The sequence below is a fragment of the Panthera tigris genome, chromosome B2 (genome assembly GCF_018350195.1).
Source record: "Panthera tigris isolate Pti1 chromosome B2, P.tigris_Pti1_mat1.1, whole genome shotgun sequence".
Lineage (NCBI taxonomy): Eukaryota > Metazoa > Chordata > Mammalia > Carnivora > Felidae > Panthera > Panthera tigris.
In genome coordinates, this window is record NC_056664.1 from 65,818,911 (window position 1) to 65,844,169 (window position 25,259).

At 38.6% G+C, this 25,259-nt stretch overlaps 1 protein-coding gene across 1 annotated transcript in view; it reads left to right on the forward strand.

Moving 5' to 3' along the window:
- KCNQ5 (potassium voltage-gated channel subfamily Q member 5) overlaps positions 1-25,259 on the forward strand; it is a 513,631-nt gene that overhangs the window by 461,271 nt on the left and 27,101 nt on the right. The window contains exon 10 of the mRNA XM_042986660.1: positions 24,822-24,930. Within this exon, the coding sequence (XP_042842594.1) occupies positions 24,822-24,930 (109 nt within the window). The remainder of the gene's footprint in view (positions 1-24,821; positions 24,931-25,259) is intronic.

Consider the following 25,259-nt stretch of genomic DNA (forward strand, 5'->3'; position numbering starts at 1 on the left):
AAAATAAAAGAAAATGAGGGAGCAGGAAACCAGCTAGTCAGTAGCAAAACCAGTGTTCTAACATCTATTCTAGCACACTTTCTTTTAGAATGTGGGGCTCTAGGGGCACCTGGGTGGCTCAGTCGGTTGAGTGTCTGACTTCGGCTCAGGTCATGATCTCATGGTTTGTGAGTTCGAGCCCCGCATCCGGCTCTGTGCTGACAGCTCTGAGCCTGGAGCCTGTTTCAGATTCTGTGTCTCCCTCTCTCTCGGTCCCTCCCCTGCTCATGCTCTGTCTTTTTCTTTCTCTCTCAAAAATAAATAAACATAAAAAAAATTTTTTTAGAATGTGGGGCCTCTTATCAGCTACTTCAAGAGCCTGAAGAGATGTTCTTGGTCACGTCAAAGGGCAGAGCTAGAACCAAGTGCACAATACTAAGTTTTACTTATATCATGACAGGCTAACAATTAGAGACCTCACACCAATGGAATGGAGTCCATCATCGAAAGCTTTCAACCCAAACTTGGAGGATCGACATTCAGAGATTTCTAGGCTCTTCAGATGGAACCAGACAACCCCAAAGAAATTTTCCCCCAAACCTGGGCTTCTATAGCTGCTGTTCTGGTTCTTCCTTAACCATTACCGTTATCCTCCTGGCAATTCCAAACTGAAAAGTGGACAACCAGGTGGGGCATATGGGCAGGTGGGGATCGCCTGAGGGACTCCAGGGACTCATTTTCTGTCCTGACCCTGGTCTCATCTCTCTGTGAGGCAGAGTGCTTCCCATTGGTTCTTCCCTCTCACCAGTCCCCCTTCTTGATTTCCCTTCTCACTGTCAGCTATAGCCCTGAAAAGTGTGTCAAGTAGGCCCCATCTATCCTTGCAATGTGTCTGTGTGTTCTCTGTAGTGGAGCATTCACAGGATTTGGATATGCCTTTAACTGGCACATTTCAATTCAAGTCAACAGGTATTTGGATACCACTGCTCAGGGCTGGCATTTTCCTGGGCACCAAAGGGGCGAACGAAGTAAGTAGACATGACGAGGACCACATCAAAGAATTTCCATTTGCCTGTAAATTTTACTGCCCAGTCCCATCCCTTACAGTATTGATTGGCACCCAGGGGTAACAAAAGGCATCTTCCTCACTTTTCACACTTGGTACTTTTCAGAAATAACCTGTGGGTGACCTCTGAAATTCGCACAAAATCAGCACAAAGTTAGCCATTACACAAATCACAGGATTTAGCCCATATTTAAGAGAAGCACTTTTCAGCTGCATGGTGATTTTTCATCCGTGGATCGCAAATTATTTCCTCCAAAGGCACACTTAGTTGTGTGCTTCACAAAGAGAAACCAATATGACACAATTTTAAAATTATATTTAATCGCTTTCATGGGGTGTTCTACTTGGTAAAGAAGAAAATAAAGGTTAGAGGAAGGCCGGGATCCTTTCTTTGCAATGGACAGAAACGAGACAAGCCAGCCAGGCTTCCTTTATGCTACCTGCAGTATGAAACTCACTACATTGTCCCAAATTCCTTTTATTTTATTTTCAATGTCTAATTTTTCCCAGCTTTTCTTTCCTTGCCATCTTTTTCCTCTGTTGCCATGTACAATGCATAACAACAGTTCCTGGACTCCGAAAATGCAGAAACCTCACAAGAATATTGCCTGGGGAAAATTAATCTCTGTACCTCCAGTTACAAAGATTCATTTGCACATGAAACCCCTAACTCCCCACTGGTGAGAAATTTGCATTTTTCATTAATCTAATACAGTAGCAACTGGTGTACCACATCATTCTGTTGAAGTCAGTGACTAATCTTCTCCAAATTGTTTTGAACCTGTGTTCCCATGATTTTGTGTTTCAGTTGAAAAATGTCACGACCTCATGTCTTTTTACATTTGTATCAGTTATCTGTTACAGCAAAACTGTTCCCTTCCCCCCAGATTCAGTGGTTCAAAACAGCAACCATTTAGTTAGCCTGCGGTTCTGTTGGGCAGTACTTCTGTTCTCAGCTAGACTCACTGGTACATCTGTGATCAGTTGCTGGGTTGCCTGGGGGCTGACTTGCCTAAGGAGGCCTCAGCTGGGCTGACTCATCTCTGCTCCATGTGGTCTCTCAGCCTCCAGCAGGCTGGGCTGGTTCCCTGCAGTGGAGGTAAGCCCTTAAGAGCCGTGTGAAATGAACCTGTAAGGCCTATTTGAGGCTTAGGCTTAAACTTTCAGAGGACAGGTGCCTGGGTGGCTCAGTCGGCTAAGCGTCTGACTTTTAGCTCAGGTCATGATCTCACGGTTCATGAGTTCAAGCTCAAGCCTCATATCAGGCCCTCTGCCATAAGCACAAAGGCTGCTTCAGATCTTCTCTCTTTGCACCTCCTCTCCTCATGCTTGCTCTCTCTCTCTCTCTCTCTCTCTCTCAAATAAATAAAGTTAAAAAAAATTCTCAGAGTAAATCCCACTGCATCCTGGCCAAAGCAAATCACAAGGACACCTCAATTGCAAGGGGTGGAGAAAGAGGCTCCACCTCTTAATTCGAGGAGCCCTAAGTATTGTCAGCAGTATGGCAACCTGTTGCCCTAGTCACTGGGAGCATATTCGCTTTTATTCTTTGCACTGTGCTATTGGTTCTGTTAACCCATGTGTTGGTGTCTGATTTGTTTTGCATTATTGCCTATAGTTTCCTTCACTTCTAGATCCTAAGAAGGAAAGGGAAGGAAAACAGCATTGTTCCTGCCTGATGTATGCCAGGCATTGACTAGGCATTTTCTATTGGTTCATTCAATACCCACACAGCCATTTTGCAGATAAGAAAATCAATATCTAGAAAATATAAATAACTTGCCCATGTAGTTCAGTCTAAATGCCAGAATTGGGATTTGAAATTGCATTTAGATATAATTCCAAAGCTCTTACATGTTGTACCATGTTGTTTAGCATCTTTCTTTCATGTAGGTCATATCACTAATAAATGAATGAATGAAATGTTGTACAAATCAGCTGTTAAGTTTAGTGTTAGTCAAATGATTGTCTTGTCCTCTGTTTCAATTAATATGGAAAATCTCAAGCCATGCCCCTTTGTCACTGTATATACTACTACAAGGACTCTCCCCCATACCCTCAAGTGTCAAATAAGGGAATGCACCACAGTAATTCCCATTTGTTTTTTGTTGTTGTTTTGGTGGGGGGTTGTGTTTTTTTAAGTTTATTTATTTTGAGAGAGAGCGAGCATGAGGGGGGAAGGGGCAGAGACAGAGGAGAGAATCCCAAGCAGGCTCCGCATTGTTGGCACAGAGCCAGATACAAGTTTCAGTCTCATGAACCTTGAGATCATGACCTGAGCTGAAATCAAGAGTCAGACACTTAACTGACTGAGCCACCTAGGCGCCACTGCCCCCCACGTTTGTTTTTTGAAAGCAACACTTAAACATTGCTATCTCTGGACAACCTAGTCCAAGTGGTATCTAAAAGGTTTACACAATGGCATTTCCTGACAGTATCACTGCTAGCCTAATAAAAATTGAAAGCTGAGAGAAAATTTTCCCAGATCCATTTTGAATTCCCGAATAGATTTGATTAATGAATAATGGAGATTTGTAACTCTGCAGTCTGACAGGCCATTGCAAACCATGACTGCCTTGGTTGAGGTCAGATGTCTCTGAATTTGATTCAAAGAAGACACATCTCATCCTTTTGGAGATAGGATTAAATAAGTTCTTTTAAGCCACTTTGTCATTGATTCAGAATGTTTCTTCCTACGGTGAAGTACTGTCTGTCTTGGTCTCAAACTCTTGTAATTTGACTTAGTTCAATTATTTTCCTATATGAGGAGGCTGTCTGAGGTGATGCTATCAGGCACAGATCATTGACTCTCCTGGTTACCTGCAAATGGTTGGCCTTTGCTTTGCTATAGTCACTTGGCTTTGCTAGGATTACCTGAACGTTTGTTCTAATAAAGGCATTCCTGCTAGCCTATGATGTGCCCTGTATTACAAATACTTAAGTGATTTACTAGTGGAACTACAAAAGTCTACAGAAGTAGATTTGTATATATGAATTTTTTTTAAATACATTTTCTCAAAGTCGGGAGTTGTCCGTTGAGAAAACTCACAGTGCTTTGAGTATGGTGAGTTCTTGAGGAATTTTTTATGAAAACTGAATTAACCCAACAGCAGTTAGAAAAACCACTTTTGATATAAAAACCAGTTGGGGAATAAAATGCAGCATGTTTCAAATCCTAGTTTCCCCACTAGATTAGATGAGATGAGGCAAGTGACTTAACCACATGGCACTTTAGTTTATTGTCTCTCTCCCTCTCCCTCCCTCTTCTTCTCCCACTCTCTCTCTCTCCCTGTGTCTGTCAAGTAACTGAAATAATACCTACCTAACAGGGTGTTTGTGTAATAATGAGATATAACGTAAATGTAAAAAAAAAGGGGGGGGGGGCGCCTGAGTGGCTCAGTCGGTTAAACGTCCGACTTCAGCTCAGGTCATGATCTCACGGTCAGTGAGTTCGAGCCCTGTATCGGGCTCTGTGCTTGGAGCCTGGGGCCTGCTTCGGATTCTGTGTCTCCTTCTATCTATGCCCCTCCCCCACTTGTGCTCTGTCTCTCTCTGTCTCTCAAAAATAAATGGAAAAAAAGTAAAATAAAAAATAATGAGATAGAATGTGTGTAAAATCCTTGCACAATGCCCACCACAGAATAGGCACTCAATAAGTTGAATGGACTGTTATTATTTATTATTTCATTAATACCAATTTTTTCATTAATTTTAATTAGTTGAAGTCCTAGTCTTGATTAATTTGCATGTTTTCATCTTCTCTTCTTCAAGTACTTGATGGCAGTTCCTATCAATGGTAAACGGAAGTTTTAAAGTTATATATTCATACAAACTTTCTTCCTATATTCCTCAGACTGAATTTTAGAGTCCTCCTGTTGAATAATTTATATAATCACCGAAAGATGAGGTTATCTTTATTATACCTCATGCTATTACTATTTATCCAGGGGTCATTGCCTTTATTAAAGATGACAGAAATAATTCATTTGTTGGGGAAGAGAGGCATTGGTTTACTATAGGATAGTACAATGTGTGGCAACATAATAGTTGCTTAGAAAATATTTATTTTCAGTGAATAATAGTGAACAGATAATGAACAAATAAATGATTTAATATTTAGTTATTCAGGAGTCAACTCATTAAACCTCATTGATAAAAATTGCTTTGGGATTGTAAAAAGCCACCGCACAAATGAGATGCATCACTGAAGCCTAAAGAGTGATACTATTAGAAGTGTTTACTGCTGAATCACTAAATGCTGAGGTATTCAATAAAGTGGGCATTGAGTGATTTTTAAGAAGATAATGAAATTCTTGTATTGCTTTATAGTTGTAATAATTTTAAAAGAACATATACCCCAGTGTTCCCATTTTGAATAGAGACAGTCAATATAGTAACGTATGCAATTAAAAAGAAGAAAACTGTTTTTATATTTTTCTTTTTTACCTTATGGGCAGTTACTAAGCCGCTATTATGGTGTCATCAGCAATTTTAGCAGAAGAGACCATTTAATTGTTTTTGAGAACTCTCTGGTGCTTTATATCATCACTCAGAACAGAAAGATTCCTTTTAATTAAGTGTCAGGAACTATTGCACGAAATTTTGCCAGCATTTCTGTTAGCCAGTAAGGTTAATTGACAACCCTTAATAGAGAATCTTAGAGAAATTCATATCATAATTAACATAATTTAAGATGCTGATAATGCATGAATTATCTACTCAATCAGTGTAAGTGGGATCTTTGATCTTAAAAAGAAAATGCTCAAGTGCAGTAGTATCTTACATAATAGATCCCTCATTAGTGTGAATTAGTATTTCTGGATGTTGCTAATTAACAAACCTCAAAACAAACACACTAAAAATCAAATTCACCAAATCGCAAGAGTGCCGGTTAGTGGAGGTGGAAAGCATGTTTAGATTAGTATTTGGATTGACAGCCCCAGCAGTCAAGTTTCCTACAGTTGGCAGGCACTGGGCACATGATGTTTTACCTGCCTTGGAATAATCAACTATTGCTGAGAGTTTGTCCTGAAAGTTGAGATAAATAATATTTTAGGAAGTTAGCAAAAATGTAGCCCTTGTGAAGAATAAGGAGATGGTGTTCTATTTGGGAGGTGATTGTAGAAAGGTACAGAACTTTAAAGAGAAAGTAGCAGGAATACCTCTCGTCTTCCCAGGCTTTAGGTGTCTTAGCTGGCACTGAACTTGCCAGTGCTCTCCCTTACACTTTAGAACTCATGGCACATGTTACGTGTGCCACTTTATAAGGAAGCACGTGAAAAGGACACAGGCAAGAAACCTCAGGACAAAAACAGTTTTTTTATTATCTTCCTTTTAAAATGCAGGGGGTGATTTTTTTTTAAACATCTGAAATAGAATTGATGGAGAGGTTAAAAAAAGAAATATTGAACAATGAGGGATGGGCACCAAGCAGGAAAGACTGTGTCTACTGTCCTTTTCAATCTATGGTAGAGTGCCATGAAATCAAGCTAATTTCATTAGCATTTTTGTAATGAAATGAAACAAGGTGAGATGGGAAGGTACGGGGTTAGGGGGGATAGGGTCGGATAGAATAGGAATTAGTATGTGTCACGAGGAGCAAGAGTCAGTATTGTTTCACAAGTCTTTCAGGTTTCTTTCAAAGAATTTCTATGTTGCCATAGTAATATGCATGCCTAGTTTTAACAGTCAAGTAATAAAGATTAACACAAATGAATCACAGACTTAATTAATGTAAAACATAAAACTATAAAACTTTTGTTAAAAAAATAAGAGAAAATCTTTAAGTTCTAGTTAGTTAACAAACAGTATAATAATAGTTTCGGGTGTAGAATTTAGTGATTCAACACTTACATATAACACCCAGTGCTCATCACAAGTGCCCTCCTTAATATCCATCACCCATCTAACCATCCCCTGTCCACCTCCCTTCCAGCAACCCTCAGTTTGTTCTCTATAGTTAAGAGTCTCTTATGATTTGCCTTCCTCTCTGTTTTTTTTTAATTTTTTTAATGTTTATTATTTTTGAGAGAGGGACAGAGTGCAAGCGGGGGAGGGGCAGAGAGAGAGGGAGACACAGAATCTGAAGCAGGCTCCAGGCTCTGAGCTGTCAGCACAAAGGCCAATGTGGGTCTCAGACTCACGAATTGTGAGATCATGACCTGAGCCAAAGTCAAACACTTAACCTACTGAGCCACCCAGGTTCCCCTTCCTCTCTGTTTTTAATCTTAATTTATTTTTCCTTCCCTCCCCCTATGTTCATCTGTTTTGTTTCTTAAATTCCACATATGAGTGAAATCATATGGTACTTGTCTTTCTCTAACTGACTTATTTCACTTAGCATAATATACTCTAGTTCCATCTACATCATTGCAAATGGCAATATTTCATTCTTTTTGATGGCCGAGTAGTAGTCCATTGTGTGTGTCTGTGTGTGTGTGTGTGTGTGTGTACATATACACCAAATCTTAATCTATTCATTTTAGGATTTAGAACTAAGCAGAGGTGCCTGAGTGGCTCAGTTGGTTAAGCATCTGACTTCAGCTCAGGTCATGATCTTATGGTCTGTGAGTTTGAGCCCTGCATGGGGTTCTACACTGACAGTCTGCTTCAGATTCTGTATCTCCCTCTCTCTCTGCCCTCCCCCCACTTGCACTCTGTCTCTCTCTCAAAAATAAATAAACATTTTAAATTTTTAATAAAAATATAGGGCGCCTGGATGGCTCAGTCGTTTAAGCGTCCAACTTCGGCTCACTCATGTTCTCATAGTCCATGAGTTCGAGCCCCGCATCGGGCTCTGTGCTGACAGCTCAGAACCTGGAGCCCACTTCAGATTCTGTGTCTCCCTCTCTCTCTGACCCTCCCCCGTTCATGCTCTGTCTCTCTCTGTCTCAAAAATAAATAAACATTAAAAATTTTTTTAATAAGGGGCGCCTGGGTGGCTCAGTCGGTTAAGCGTCCGACTTTAGCTCAGGTCATGATCTCGGGATCCGTGAGTTCGAGCCCTGCATCGGGCTCTGTGCTGACCACTCAGAGCCTGGAGCCTGTTTCGGATTCTGTGTCTCCCTCTCTCTCTGACCCTCCCCCATTCATGCTCTGTCTCTTTCTGTCTCAAAAATAAATAAACGTTAAAAAAATTTTTAATAAAACAAAATAAAATTTCAATAAAAATAAAGATTTAAAAAAAGAACTAAGCAAACAGTTCTTATATTTGACACCACAAGCATTTTTCATGAAAGGAAAATTGATAAAGTGGACTTCATCCGAATTAAAAACTTTTGCTCTGAGAACTACCTCATTAAGAGGATCAAAGACAAGCTGCAGAATGAGAGGAAATACTTGCAAAACACACACCTACAAAAGATAAGTATCTAGAATATATAAAGAACTCCAAAATTCAATAAACAAAATAATTATATTAGAAAATGAATTAGAAAGTTGGTGAAAGACATGAACAGACATTTCACCGAAGAGGGTATATACAGGTGGCAAATAAACTCATGAGAAGATATTTAATATAATTAGCCATTAGAGAAATGCCCACCAGAACTGTAGGAGACATCACTACACACCTATCAGAATGACTAAAAAAAAAAAAAACAGTAACAACACAAATTGTTGAGGAAGATTCAAGATGCTGGACCAATCATACATTGCTGAGGGGAAAGTAGAACATAGAGTCACTCTGGAAAATAATTTGGTTGTCTCCAATGAAACTAAACATGCAGCTACCCTATGACCAAGCAAATGTATTCCTAGACATTATCCCAAAGAAAATTTTTTTTAATTTTTAAGTTTATTTATTCATTTTGAAAGAGAGAGAGAGAGTTGGGGAGGGACAAAGAGAGGGAGAAAGAGAGAATCCCAAGCAGGCTCCGAGATGTCAGCACAGAGCCCAATATGGGGCTGAGTCCCACAAACCGTGAGATCATGACCTGAGCTAAAATCAAGCATTGGATGCTTAACCAGTAGAGCCACCCAGGCGCCCAAGGAATGAAAACGTATGTTCATATAAAACCTGCACATGAATGTTCACAGCAGCTTTGTTCATAATAACCAAAAACTGAAAAGAACCCAGATATTCTTCCACAAACTGTAGAATACTATTCAGAAATGAAGGTGAATGAACTATTGATATGCACAAGAACTTGGATGACGAAGAAATTGTACTGAGTGAAACAAACAAAAAACCCAAAAGGTCACATACTATATGATTTATATAACATTCTTGAAATGACAAATTTAATGGAGATCGGATTAGTGGTTGCCAGGGGTCAGGGCTATGGAATAGGAAGGAGGAGGGTATGGTGTAAAAGGAGAATGTGAGGAGATGAAAATGTTCTGTATCTTGACTATATCAATGTTAATATCCCAGCTGTGATATGGTACTATAGCTTTGCAAGATATTACCATTGGGGAAATCTGAATAAAGGGTAGACAGAATCTCTGTATTATTTCCTACAACTGCATGTGAACCTACGATTACAAATTTAAATTTATGATTACCATTTATAAAATTGAAAGTTTAAATTGATAACTCCAGTCAAATAATATAAACCCTTTATTAAAGAATATGGTGGTTCCCTGCTCTGCTCTTCTGCTCTACCCCCAGGCCTCCATTCCAGAAGCAACTCTTTCTTTTCTTTTTTCTTTTTTAATGTGTATTTATTTTTGAGACAGAGAAAGACAGAGCATGAATGGGAGGGTCAAAGAGAGGAAGAGAGGTCAAAGAGAGGAAGACACAGAATATGGAGCAGGCTCCAGGCTCTGAGCTGTCAGCATAGAGCCTGACGTTGGGCCCAAACTCACGGACTGTGAGATCATGACCAGAGCCAAAGTCAGATGCTTAACCGACTGAGCCACCCAGGCACCCCTAGAAGCAAATCTTTCTATTTTTTGGCTGTTTCTTCTGAGATTTATAAATTTCCATATTTTTGATAGCAGGTGTGTATAACTACCTTCTGATTTTTGAACATTATCTATTTACTTCCAATTTTAGTAAATGAAGATTTAGCCTTTTTTTTTTTTTTTTTTTTTTTTTTTGCTTTTTTTGCTATTTCTCTTCTGCAGACCCTCCCATCCTTCCAACCTAGGCTTTGCAAATTTTTTTGGTTTTATTTTTTGTTTTCACTTTTATTTTTTTTATTGTTTTGTAATTTTTTGATAAGTCAAAATTCAGGGTCTACATTATGCATATGTGTTACATTGCACTACAGTTGTTTCTTACTTTTTGCTGTCCCTGTAATAAATAAATGTCCTGTTTATTATTATTGCTTTTATAATTCTTCCCACATCTTCTAGTAATCTGTCAGTAAGATTTTCCACAGGATCGGTTTCATCAGGTAACTGATCAATTCCATTGTGACTTTTCTTGGAGAATTCATCCTGGAATCTTCCATCCTCCTTAGAGCTAAGCTGACTGTTCTCTAAGCCTGCTCCACAGCCATTATCTTTTGAATTTCTTTTGACTTTTTCCTGGATTGAATTCCCAGTTTATGGGGACTCATATTCATGTCTTTCTTGATTTACTCGTATTTCAGATAGTAAAACTCCAATACCTTTTTAGGTACAAAGATGTGATGTTGACAGAAGGTATGACACTGACAGCAGGCAGTGTGCCTGTCCCTTGTCCTGCCTAAACCAATTACATCTTCACCTGGCACACTGTGATCACACAGAAGTTTTCCCTCACCATCATTCTGTGATTCCTGTTGTGTCTCCTGTGCTTGGGTCCTCCTCTCTCTTGGTTTACTTTCCTATTTTGATGAGGTACATCAAACAGTACATTCTTGAGAAAGAATGCAAGGAAAGCAAAAAAAAAAAAAAAAAAAGTGACTCTCCATGTCTGAAATGGCTTTTTTTTTTTTTTTTTTTTTAAATCCCCATGCTACTTGATAGTTTGCTTGGTATCGAATTTTAGGCTGGAAATAATTTCCCTTCAGAATTTTGAAAACATTGCACCCCTGTGTGCTTCTTTTCAGTATTGTTAGGTCCAAAGCCATTCTGATTGTTGTATGTGACCAGCAGTGAGTTGTTTTTGTCTTCGGTAGCTTGTAGAATCCACTTTTTGTCCCCCGTGTTGTCTGTCCCCTGTGTTCTGAATTTTCATTATGATGTTTTTTGGTATGGATACATTTTTATCCACTGTAGTAGGAGTAACTCCACTCAAGGAGTTATTTCAAACTGATAATTCATAATCTTCTGTTTGTTTCTTTGTTTTTAAGGTTCTCTCTTCATTTTCTCTGTTGTCTCTTACAGAAATCCATGAGCTGTGCCTGTGGACTGGCCTTCTGATTTTTTTCTTTCCTCTCACTTTTCCACCTCTTTATGATTTTGCTGTACTTTCTAGGAGTTTTGGCCAAATCTAGGGTTTATGTTCCAACCTCTTACTGAGATTTTTATTTCTGCTATCATTGCTAAGTTTTTCTGTTGATGTTGCTGTTTACTGTGTCCCTTTATTTTAGCTTCCATGTTTGTTTCATAGATATACTCTCTTACCTTATCTCTGTAAAGATATTAATGACAGTGTTTTGAAATTTTCTTAGTCTCCTTCTAGTTGATTTTGGTGTTTATCTTTGGGAAATTTTCCTCAGATATTTGGTAAACCTTGCATGTCTTTTCATAATGAAGGGTGGAAGATGATGAAGGTGACTGGAATTTCTGAGCATATGATTGGGACTGATCACCTTTGATCCTCACCATGCATTGACCTGGGGTTGCCATTTCTTGGGGAATTTCCAGTGTCAATACCTTTAGCTCTTTTTTCTTGGGCTGATCACATTCTGCAGAGAGTACCCATCCAAACTGCTACCTGGAGAGCAAAGGTCCAGCTGCCAGTGTTATGATGGTGACAGGGTACCAGTGGGTTTTCAATGTTCAGGCTGTTTATGGTCACTTGATAGCCTTGTCTGGGGTATAATACCCCTCCTTCGACTGTGCCTGATGACCCCTTGTCCAAAGGCTTCCATTCAGTCTTCTGCTGGAAAAGGAGAGGAGCATACACCCAAGGTTGTGGGACAGATTGCACACAGCCTGCCTTGTCTTAGTTATCCCCAGAGATACCTAGTGCTGCCAATTCCTGAGCCTTTTGAGTTTTCTGAAGTGTAAATTTTGTTATTCCTCAGCTTTTCCCAATGTTGGCATAGGGTTTTCTCTCTGGTATCAGCTAGTCAGTTACCTAACTTGTCCATCTGCTTTCCCACTTCCAAAATTATGTCGTTGCTGCCTCCTCTTCTGTTCCTTTTATGGGCTTATGTCTTTTTAAAAATAATCTCATCACTATAGTTTTAGTGGGTTTTTGAGGGATCAAGATTAAATGTGTATGTTCAATCTACCATCTTAACCCTGAAAGGAATTTCCATCTTAAGTTTGTGTGTGTGCACGTGCGTGTGCACACATGGGCTGGATCACACTAGTATGTGTATTTCTTACTGTGGCTGGAAATCAAAAAAATTGGAAACCACTGCTAGGCCATGCCAATAACAAAGTAGTCAAGTCCAGTCAAAGGTTAACTGTATTTTCTTTTTTTATGAAAATCTTCCATGGAGCTGAAGGAGTTTTAAAAGCATATAGGCCATATTGTCAGAATGTGATATTCACAGGATACTATAGATATAACTGTCTTTAGGGGGGAAGAAAAGTAAGCTGCACTTCCTCTGATAGTGGATTTGAATGTACCTCGTCACTTCTGTTGTGGGTACTAGGACTATTCTGGGTCCCAAATTTTCTGTTCCCTGTCAAGAATGTCATAACACCAAAAATAATAATAATAATAATAAAGTACAATACACAGCGAGCACAGCTAAATTATGTAATCTTCATTTGTGCTAGCAAGATTTGCTATATAAATTGTATCTACTTTGGTTAAAAAAAATACACAGGAAAATTCAATTACTTGGTCAAAATATTAAAGTTATATCTTTAACTAGAACATCACCTTAAAAATTCAAGAGGATATATTACTTTGAAATCAGTTTATGTCACAGATGAGTGTACTTGGATTTTTTTTCAGTAAAAATAAATTTTTGGTTTTTCAGAATTTTTTTCAAATATGATATAGCATTTTAATTCTCCAATCTAGAAAAAAATTAATGGGAATATGTTCACAGATGCAAGAAAAGTTTCTTTATAAAATTATTTTTTATTTCTATGGGAATTCAGTAAGATGATTTCCAAATTCTTAATGAGAACTCATTTTTAAGTTACTTACTCCAAATCTCCTAAAATTCAGAACTGAGTGAACAATGGCCACATGACTGAAATTTCACGATTTGTCCCTACAATATTAGCAATATAAGATACTGGAATAAATGTCACATTTGGAAAAGCACAAAGTTGTGAATATGCAAAAGTGACTATATGAAGTTATGCTGTATCTCACTCTAATATAATTACATTTGCATTAATGTTGCATTGTTCCTGAAGGGAATAATAAATCTGGATTGCCTTTATTATTATATCAACATGGATGATATAGATAGCTAGAGAGAAATCCCTCTTGCTTATTGTACTGATATTAAATTTTTTTCTATTATTTACTAATCATAAACTTACAGACCCAAAATTTAAAGTGGACCTACAAGTTGCATTTCACCTAAAAATAAAAGTATAGTGTGTGACATTCACTCAACAGATATTCCCCAGGTTCTACTATAGAAGTTATTCATTCATTTACTTGAAATTTATTTTGCTTCTTAAATATTTTCATGGACCACTGGAGGAAAATCCTATTTTCTTTTCTTTTTTTTAATTAAAGTATACTTGACACACAATGTTACATTAGTTTCAGATGTACAACTTAGTGATTTCTGTTGGTATTTTCATAGAGATTGCATTAAATCTGTAGATTGCTTTGGGTAGTATTGACATTTTAACAATATTTGTCCTTCCTATCCAGGAGCATGGAATCCTTTTCCATTTCTTTGCATCCTCTTCAATTTCTTTCATCGGTTTTACAGTCTCCAGATTACAGGTCTTTCACCTCCTTGGTTAAGTTTATTCCTAGGTATTTTATTATTTTTGGTGCAAGTTTCTTTTCTTGTCTGAATGCTGTGGCTAGGACTTCCAGTACATAAATAGATTTTAAAAAATGGTATGAGTGGATACCCTTGTCTTATTGCTGATCTTAAAGAAAAACTGTTTCTCACCATTGAGTATGACGTTAGCTGTGAGTGTTTCATATATGGCCTAGAAAACCCTATTTTAAAATCCTGTAAAAATTAAGCATTATGAGGAAAAATTAGATTTTTTTTTACAGTAGGATCTCAGAGTATACCTAGTCATGAAAAATCACACACACACACACACACACACACACACACACTACAGTACAAGAGAAAACAGCAAGGTGGCCAAAATCCAGAAGTTAGTTAGTAAATTATACTTTGTAACCAGTAAGATAGATCCTAGAGTAGAAGGGACTTCCCTTACCCTGATGGTTCTCTTATTAAATATTAGCACACTGCTCCTCAAGGTGAGTGAGATACATCAGAGAACAAGATACTGGCCTTTGTAGATTTTACATTCTAGTAGGGAAAAGAAATAATAAACACCAACAAGTAAATCATATATTAACGTGAGTGCTGTAGAAAAAGCAAAAAGGAGCGAAAGGTAAGGAGACACACAGATTGGTGGAGTAGGGAGGTATGTACTTACAGAGGGTGGTTCAGGTAGTTCTCCTAAAGAACTGATACTGAGCAGAGACCCAAAGCAGCTAAAGAGGCTCCAAGTTTTCTGGAGACAATTCCTCAAAGATAGACCTAAGAAGAGGTGCAGGCTCCTTTAAGGAGCAACTAGGAGGCCTGTGAGAGAGAAGAGAAGCCTGGAGGGAAAAGAGCCAGGGGGAAAATGATGGGAAATGATATCAGAAAGGAAATGGAGGAGAGACAGACATACAGGGCCTTGTAGCCCTAGAAAAGACAGGCTTTTACTCTGGAAAAAATGGGGAGCCATTGGAGACTTGCACACAGACAGACATGATCTCAATTTTATTGCTCTGCCCTTAATAAGCCTGTATCTTAGGCAGTTATTTAACCTTGTTCAGCTACAGTTTCTTCATCTGTAAAATGAGCATAGCATTTCCAAACTGGCAGTCTTATATTTTAAATTACAGTTTGTACTGTAAACCACCTCACATAGAAGGGCTAAATTAATTACAGCTATCATTACTAAAATAAAGGGCCCTCCAGGCCACAGAGTGCTCAAGGCAAAGGCTCTGAATTCATCCATCTCTGAACACAAAGTTGAGAGACTAGGGCCATCCTGACTGCTCAGCTGACAACTTCTTCAGTGAAGACACTTGTCTCTCAACTTGGGGAGGTGATCCACCCAGTAAACAAGAACACAGTGAAACGTCATCTACCCAACCACCAAATTTTAAAATCCTAAATCCAGACATTATTGAACAGGGACTACTGTCACGGAGCCTAGGGGAAATGCTTCATCACTCATGAGCCAAACATTCATTGAGTGTGTTCTCTCAACCATGCAGTGTTTTAGGGGCAGAAGGCACATGAATGAGAAGATACATGGTAGATAGACACAAAAATTAAAAGACATGGCCCCTGCCCTCACAGAGTTCATGTCTAGCAAGGAAAGGGGCTTGCAAACAATCAAGCATCATACTTTGTAACAACTGTCAGAGAGCTATGTGCTCACAGTGGAGGAAGACGGCTGAGTCAGTGTCGGGCATCAGGCTGCCTTTCACGGAGGTGGTTAACTCTCGAAGGGCTTATAATTGCAGAGCTGGATCCGAGGCTCTAAACTTTGTCATGCTTCCCTCTATAGCTCACCCTCTCTGTTTTGGATAACTCAAAATATCAGTCATTGCTAAGCATCAAGATAAAATTCTAGTTTTCAAAATGGTGCAAAACTTTTATGCGTGCTAAAATGTAAATTTTTTTCTGAATATTCTGATGCTGTCCCCACGGGGAGGAGGGTGCCTTGTTTTTGCGGTGCCCTGCACATAATATAATCTATTGATTGAAAATTTAGCACCCAGAGATTGCCAGCCAAAAAAAAAAAAAAAAAACAGGGAGGAGAATGGATAGGGGTGTGTCGACACTACCCTTGGGGAGAGTATCCAAAGTTAACTGACGCCTAAACAGCACCTGGAGAAACCTTTGGTAGTCTGGTGCAGCTGGAGGTTGGGATGGAAAGGCTATATATAATGAGGTGAGGTTGAATGAAGCTGAGCTATACGAATAAAGTTCCCTCACACGGCACCCAGAGATGTCCAACTTGCAATCTGTGTTGAAAAATTGACTTTGACATTAAATAGCAGATAATGCAGAGGAAAAGGGAGTGGAAGGGAATAGGCCAAAATTTAATAGGATATGCCTCAGAGTGTTAAAACTATAAACAAATTATTCTCATTCTTTATTATTTAATTTAAACTTAAAAGTTTTAGAGGCGCCTGGGTGGCTCAGTCAGTTAAGCGTCCAACTGCAGCTCAGGTCATGATCGAGTTCAAGCCCCAGGTCGGGCTCTGTGCCGACAGCTCAGAGCCTGGAGCCTGCTTTGGATTGTGTCTCCCTCTCTCTCTGGGCCTTCCCCACTTGCACACTCTCTCTCTCAAAAATAAATACACATTAAAATTTTTTTTAAATAATAAAATAAAATTCAAAGTTTCTACAGTGAGCATGTATTATTGTTATAATGGGAGAAGAACAAGTTTTAAAAAGTATTGGAAAAGGAGCACCTGGGTGGCTCAGTCGGTTAAGCGGCTGACTTTGGCTCAGGTCATGATCTCATGGTTTGTGGGTTCAAGTCCCATGTCAGGCTCTGTGCTGACAGCTCAGAGCCTGGAGCCTGCTTCGGATTCTGTGTCTCCCTCTCTTTCTGCCCCTCCCCCATTCACACTCTGTCTCTCTCTCTCTCTCAAAAATAAACAAACATTTTAAAAAAGTATTAAAAAAAGTATTTGAAAAGAAAAACATCTAGAACAAAATATCTATTAACTGGAGTATTTTTCTAGGTTCCTTATTAGTACCTTGAGAACCCAGTACATCTTGTTGATGACATAGCAGCATCTAACTCAACAAGAAAAAAGCCCTGGCCAAGGACATAGTGAAATGAAATCGCACTACTACAGCAGGGCCCAAGCAGCTATTCTAAACTCTAACTGGATTAAAGGAATTGCCTTTGGACTAACACATGACGAAAATGGAATCTCTAATTTTAGGATGATATTTAAGGTGTTGGAAAATGATCGTGGGGAAAGGTAATTGAAACACAACAGCCACAGAAGGAAGGAATGCTTGGAAAATAAATTATAAATCATAACAGAATGTAATAAATTAGTTATCACTGCCATTAACAGTGGCCACTTTAATGTATGCTCCCCATAGCATAATGGAATAGAATTTATAATAGGCTTCATTTAAATTCCCAAAATAAAAATGTATTGTGAATTTCCATCCTCCTCAATTTTACTGTAATAATTACATTATAATAATTGTTTCCTTTAAGCTCTGGAACTTGGGAAGATTTTTTTTCTTCACTCTCATTGTTTTTCTATTTTTCAAATACTCCACTCTAATATTTTTGTGATAGAAAAATATCTTTAAATTCCTTATGGAATTTTATTTTATTTTTTTAATGTTTATTTACTTTTTGAGAGAGAGAGGGAGAGAGACAGAGAGAGAGCACAGGCGGGGGTGGGGCAGAGAGACAGAGGGAGACACAGAATCTAAAGCAAGCTCCAGGCTCTGAGTTATCAGCACAGAGCCTGACATGGGGTTGGAACTCAGAAACCATGAGATCATGACCTGAGCCAAAGTCAGATGCTTAACTGACTGAGCCACCCAGGCACCCTTCCTTACAGAATTTTAAAAGTAATACAAATCATTTACAATTTCATGCTCAGTACAGCCAATTTTATTTTTATATATTCTGTTTCCATTGGTTTTCTTTTTATGTATCACCGTACATAGTTATAATCAACATGACTATTTAGTTTCATATTTTAATTTTACTGAACATTTAAAAATACATACTTTAATATTATACTATACTACTCATAATTATCTTTTTTGTAGCTGTGTAGTACAGCATCATGGTCAAATACTGTAATTTACCATAACTGACAGTTTCCTACTTTGGGACATTGAAATTTCTATAACTATTTCTCTACAATGGACAATAATGCTGTAAACATTATTGTACTAAGCTGTCTTTATTTTCTTTTTTGGAATTATTTCCAAAGAAGATGTCTCTGGTGTAAAATTATAAGATTGCTGATTATAAAATTTTGTTCCAATTTACATGGTCACTAGCAATGTCAGAGTCACCAGATTCACCTCAGTATTATTAGTATTAGTCATTATTTTTTTTGCTAATTAAGTTGGTGTAAACCCATACATTCACATAGCTTTAATTTATATTTATTTTATTTCTAGTTAGGTTGAATAGTTTTCTGTCATTTTTTGATACTAGTGGTCTCTCCTGACAGGCTTATTTATACATTTACATTTTGAATTTTGATCCCTTCAAATAAGCTCTTTATGCATTACAAATATTAAGCCTTTTTATATCTTTCCATTGTTTTCCTAATCAAGCATTTTTCTTTGCACTGTAATTTAGTTATTTCAGGTAGTAACATTTTCCGTCTTCATGATCAAAGCTGTCAGCTGCGTCCTTTATAATTTCTTCTACTGACCCAAACATCAGGACATTATCATTCCTCTACAGACAAAACAAATATTTTCTGCTACATTTTGACAATTTGATTTTATTTTGAATGATGAGCATGTAAGCCTCTTGTGTGTAAAAACAGTGGTGATTCCTTTCTAAGAGAACAATGCCAAGGCAAGGCCTGTAAAGAGTGGGGTTTCAGATGGCTGAGTGATAGAAGCACAAACTGAGATTCTGAAAACTGAAGCCTTTAGCTGTGTAAAAAGCTGAAAGCTAGCTCCTATATCACCAATTTGCCAAGGGATGTTTTTAAAATTGTTTTCTGGCAATCATTTCCTCTTTCTGTTGAAGCACCTGTATTGTCTCAAATTGTTCCCATGAAAAATATACTAGCGGTATCGGGGAAAACATGGAGAATTAGCCCAAATCCAATGGCAGACTAGTCAAACACACTCCTAAGCTCTGGCGGAGAGGAAACCACGGAATGTCATTTTTTGTCCTGGATCCCAGCCCTCAGTTTCCTCATGTTATTAGTCCTGAGGATGTTCTGGGTATTAAGGTTTTTTTGTTTGTTTTTTAATACTCCCCAGCTGATTCTTACATACAGGCAAGGTAGAAAACCATTGTAATCATTTCACTAAGAAATGTAGAAATAAATCTAATCTGTAAGCGGAGGTGACCAAGCGGAGGTGACTAGAAACTACTTCTCCTTTTTTCACAACTACCTACATCTTGATGGCAGAATTTCATAGTGGGAACAGAAAAACAGTCTTGGGATATAGCAGAAGTTTCAGAATATGCTTTACGTCCTCTCTCTTCATCACCTAAGGTTTACATGATCTTTTCCAAACACTGTGAAATAGATTTTCCAAAATGTAGGGAACAAAGTATTTGAAAGCAAATTTTGCATACTGCTAATTAATAGGAAACAGGAGAGGGTTGGGAGAGATAAAGGGTTGTACTTTAAATTTCTTTTATCTCTAGGCACAGATCTTCCACTGGGTCAGGTTCCCCACACCTGGGAGGATTGCCCACAGGGAGTGGGACTTCCAGGGAGCATCTCACTCTATTGGCATCTTGCTTTCTGTGATTAGGTGTTGTGCAGACTGATGCTCACATGAGCTTATGTACCCATAACCCACATCTCCCAAAATGCAAGGGAAGAGAGCCAGATATGATTGGAGAGCAGACAGCCAGGCTTGGCTGAAAATGTAGCCCCATCTAGGTGCCTTAAAATTCACTAAACGTCTTAAGCCTCTAGGAATCATGTGAAAGACATTTAATGTGCTATTAACCTCACGGGAAAGAAAATGGACATCTCAAGATAGTTATGAAGGAGAGAGACAGCATTTTCCCCATTTTTGTGGCTTTGAAATAAGGAGAAAAAATTCCTAACTCAGCCCTTGCTTCAGTACATGCCAGCAAAGATATATTTCCTATTCATTTGCTCTGACCTAACCTACAAAAAATATCTCTTTAAAGACTGAGAATTTAATTTATGCCTTGAACAATCAAGTTATTAGTGGTATAATATTCCACAGTAAGGTGCATTTGGATATGATGCAGTTGGTGACTGACTCCCATCTTCTGCCCCGCCTGTATGGCTAAAACTAAAGTATGGCTAAACTAAAGCTAAATGTAAGCAGTATGGCTAAACTAAAGCTCTTATTGGGGTACAGGACAGGGGCGAGGTGAAGCAGAGTTAAGCTGGATGGAAACTGTCTCGTAATCATTTGGGATGTTTCCAGTTTCATTCACAATCAGTGAGAACATTATAGTTTCATTATCTTTACCTTTTGTGCCTATTGTAACAGTACACACCTGCTGATAAAGTTTTCCACTAACCTCATAATTAAAGGACCTAGTATTTTATGCTATTTGTTTTGGACATACATCATTGTGTTATGGTTGGTTACATGGAATTTTCAAGCAGATAAGCCATTGGCACAGGCATCGCAGGATCTGCCTTCCTTGTAGCCTCTCCAGTGTTCCCCAGCTTTCTGAGATATGAAGTGGGACCATGTTAGAAGTACCTCTCATTAGAGTTCAGATGAGGAAAGCAGTCACATATTCCTTTTTTGAAGGACAGTGTAAAATACTTTTGTGAATTCAGTCCTGAGGATCCCGATTAAGTGCATTATTTGATATTTCTTGAAGGGAGCTAACATCTGGACATCTCAAAGTGTTCCATAATAGCACCCAATGACCATCCAGCCTCCATGGGACCTATTTGTAGGTCTCCTTCGGCACTTGGCCATGGAAATCACACTCCTCTGAATACAGTTCTCTCTCAGTGTTATGGGATCACTTCAGCTGAGACCATGAGAGCCAGGTGCACACAGCCATGTGGATGAAAACATAATGCAAGAGAAGGGAGTCCAGATGACGAGAGACAAGAAAGACAAATCTTGAAGGAGTCAGAAATGAGTCTCAGGGTTAGGAAATATTTAATTAATAGTGCAGCTCCAAAACCCAACTGCCCACATTTAAATTCTGGTTCTGTCACTTACTCTTCATTTGTCCATGGGCAAGCTTCTCAGCTTTCTGTGCCTCACTTTCATAGTCTGTAAAATAGGGCATTATTTAATATAATATGACACATATTATATTAAATATATGCTTATATTTCATTTTAATATCATGTTAAATATAACAATAAAATATTATTATCCATACCTCTTGTGGGATTTGAAGCAATTAATTAAATTTCTTGGCACATAATTAGATTTCCCTAAAAAACGCTTATTACAGTTATTATCATCATCATTATTGTCCTTGAGTGAAGATTTAGAAACCATGAAGAAAAGTTTTCCCCACTGTGTTAGTTTCCTAGGGATGCCATAACAAATTACCACACACTGGATGGCTTGAAACAACAGAAATTTCTTCTCTCACGGTTCAAGAAATCAGGGCAGCACCAGGGTTGGTTCCTTCTGGAGACTCTGAGGGAGAAACCATCCCATGCCTCTCTGTTTTGTGGTTGCCCAGAATTCTTGGTGTTCTTGACTTCTAAATGCACTATTCCAGTCTCCACTTCCATCTTTTCTTTGTTCCTGTATCTTCTCCTTTTCTACCTTATAAGGACATTTTCACTGGATTTAGGGCCCACCCTAACCCAGTATGACCTCTTCTTCAACCTTACCTTAATTACATCTGCAAAGACCCTTATTCCAAATAAGGCCATATTCTAATGTTCCAAGTGCATATGAACTTTAGGGCAATACTATTCAGCCCACTCCACCAACTAAAAACAGGTTAGGATCAAATCGGAGGAAGAAATCGCAAACAGTTCCTGCAAGAATGTCATCTAACCTTGGGCATGTTGTGCACTGAAAGGGCTGTGTTGTGTAGGTGGTCAATCAAGCGAAATGGGCCAGCTACCCTCAAGCTCATCACTGAGTTAGAACCAAGTGTCAGACTGGGTCAATACTCTCATTTAAACTGTCATGAACTGGGGCACCTGGGGGGCTCAGTCAGTTGAGCGACTGACTTTCGCTCAGGTCACGACCTCGCGGTTCCTGGGTTTAAGCCCCGCATGGGCTTGTAGCTATCAGCTCAGAGTCCACTTTGCATCCTCTGACCTCCTCTCTTTGTCTCTCCCCCACTCATGCTGTCTCTCTCAAAAATAATTAAATATAGGGATGGGCTAAATGGGTAAGGGGCATTAAGGAATCTACTCCTGAAATCATTGTTTCACTATATGCTAACTAATTTGGATGTAAATTTTAAAGAATAAAAAATTAAATTTAAAAAAACTAATAATAATTTAAAAAATAAACTGTAGCAAACTCTTCTAGAGAGAAGTTGAGAACATACCCCCCAGGGATATGCTGCACCAATGAGGCTTGCGATGATCTCTCTCCCCTGCTCTCTCCTGGCATGTTGCACGCCACTCCTGAACCCATTATGGAACCCTGAACCCATGCTGACACTGGGTAATGCAATGTAAAGCGCAAAGGCTTTACAGACTCCGGAACTGGATTTTAACCACATGCTCTGCAACTTACTGTCTCCACTGACCACTTTTGTGGCCTCACGTGAGATACTTACCTTCTCTAAGCCTCAGTTTTGGCTTCTAAAAACCAAGCATAATATCACCACCAACTGGGAGAGTTGCTATAAGTGAGAAAACTAATCGTTGCAGAAGCTTCACCTAAGTGCCTGGCATAAATGTCAATGAGTGGTTGCTATTATTTTCATTATCGTGAAGTGGTAGCTCTGTCTTACCCTCTCACTAGGCTTGAGGGCAGGAAGACCAGAAGGACCATGAAGAAGGGTTATGAAGACCCATTTACATATCTTTCCATACCACTACTTCTGCTCTCAGCACACAATAAACTGAGTAACCACACAGTAAATAGTCTAAATGATGCACCAGCTGCAGTCCAAATATAAGCACTGCTTCAGTGAATGGACTTCTAATAGCCTTTTGGGATTTTGAACCCAACCAAGACAACTCACGGCAAATTCTCTCCTTTTCATGACTTAGCAAATGAACACTGGGCACAGCAAAGGCAACAGAAAGCGGTGTTAATCCTTTAGTGCACCTTAACATTTAAGGAGGCTGAAATAGTATTTAGAGGCTACATAACTCATCTCTCATGAGTGTATTTTTATTACTTTATTTACTTTACTACCAAGGTAATACATGTTCATTATGGAAATTTTAGAAAATAATAGCTAAGTAGGGTGCCTGGATGGTTCAGTCAGTTAAGCTTCCGACTCTTGATTTCAGTTCAGGTCATGATCTCATGGTTTGTGAGTTCGAGCCCCACATTGGGCTCCATGCTGACAGTGCAAAGCCTGCTTTGGATTCTCTCTGTCTGTCTCTCTGCCCCGTCCCCACTTATGCTCATGCACTCTGTCTCTCTCAAAATAAATAAACATTATATATATATACGTATATATATATACGTATATATATATACGTATATATATATGTATATATATATACATGCATATATATATACGTATATATATATACGTATATATATATATATATATATATATATATAGCCAAGCAAAAAGAATAAAATCATTCTTAATCCCAGATATATAGATTTTTTTTTTTAGGGGCACCTGGGTGACTTAGTCGGTTAAGCATCCGACTTCGGCTCAGGTCATGATCTCGCAGTTTGTGAGTTTGAGTCCCCTGTCGGGCTCCATGCCTACGGCTTGGAGCTTAGAGCTTGCTTTGGATTCTGTGTCTCCCTCTGTCTCTGCCCCTCCCCTGTTCTCTCTTTCTCTCTCTCTCAAAGATAAACATTAAAAAAGATTTTTTTAAGATACATAGATTTTTTTAAATAATAAATTGTGACATTATCCCAGTCCCTAGTCTTAAACATCATTTTTAACAGCTTCCTAATATTCCATTGTATAAACACACCAATATTTATTTAACCCATCCCCCATTCCAGAAATGTTAACTTGTATTCAATATCTTGTTGCTGAAAACAAAGCTTCAATGGTATGAGCTTATTCCTTATGAATTTTATAAGTCTTTATTAATTTGGTATTTATTATAACCCTTCCCCCTTTTCCAAATTTTGCAATTAACCCAAAAGTTAATTTTCTCGAATCTCTGAAATCTGAAATCTCTCAGCTTTGGCTGCACTATCTTAAGCAAACTCTCTTCTGAGCTGCCTGTTTCCAGTAACCTATAAGTAGTATTCTTGGAGTAGCTGCTTACACACTTGTTCAGGGCCTGGAGCTAATGGGGTCAATGACATGGGCTTCAAGCTCTATATTTACAGGCCAGTTAGTTAAGTATCCAAAGACTGTTTCCCTAATTCCAAACAGCTGTTATTTGAATGCTGGCAGTTAGTTTCAAAAGAACTGGGCAAAAGAGCATGGGTGGATCAACACAAATCCATCACCACGACTGGAAAGACAGTGTGTCAACAGCTTCATCTTTCCCGTGGAAAACAGCTCAGAAAGGTATTCATCTCAAATCACATAAAATTAATGAGGTTGTAGGAAAAGGAGGAGGAATAACATGGGGAAAAACAATTGGCTGGCCTTACACATATCTCGGTTTATAAGCTTAGTCTGTGAGTTCCCCCCTATTCCTATGTGAGACAAATTCAGCAAACATGTTGTAAACTGCTGGTGGTGGTATTGTTTAACTGGTAATCTTCTCTTGCAGCTGACACAGCGCTTGGCACTGATGATGTATATGATGAAAAGGGCTGCCAGTGTGACGTATCAGTAGAAGACCTCACCCCACCGCTTAAAACTGTCATTCGAGCTATCAGGTTGGTGGAAAACCTTTGACAAAATGAGTCCGAGACCTACCCCTGATTGTGTGAATGACTATGTTGCTAAGTGCTTTTTCCTACAGGTAAACCTCCTAAAATAATTAGTTTCTCTGTTCCTATTCATTCACATGCCTATTAAATTCTGAAATATATTTTCTTTTTTTTTTTTTTAATTTTTTTTTTTCAACTTTTTTTTTTTTTTTTTTTTTTTTGGGACAGAGAGAGACAGAGCATGAATGGGGGAGGGGCAGAGAGAGAGGGAGACACAGAATCGGAAACAGGCTCCAGGCTCCGAGCCATCAGCCCAGAGCCTGACGCGGGGCTCG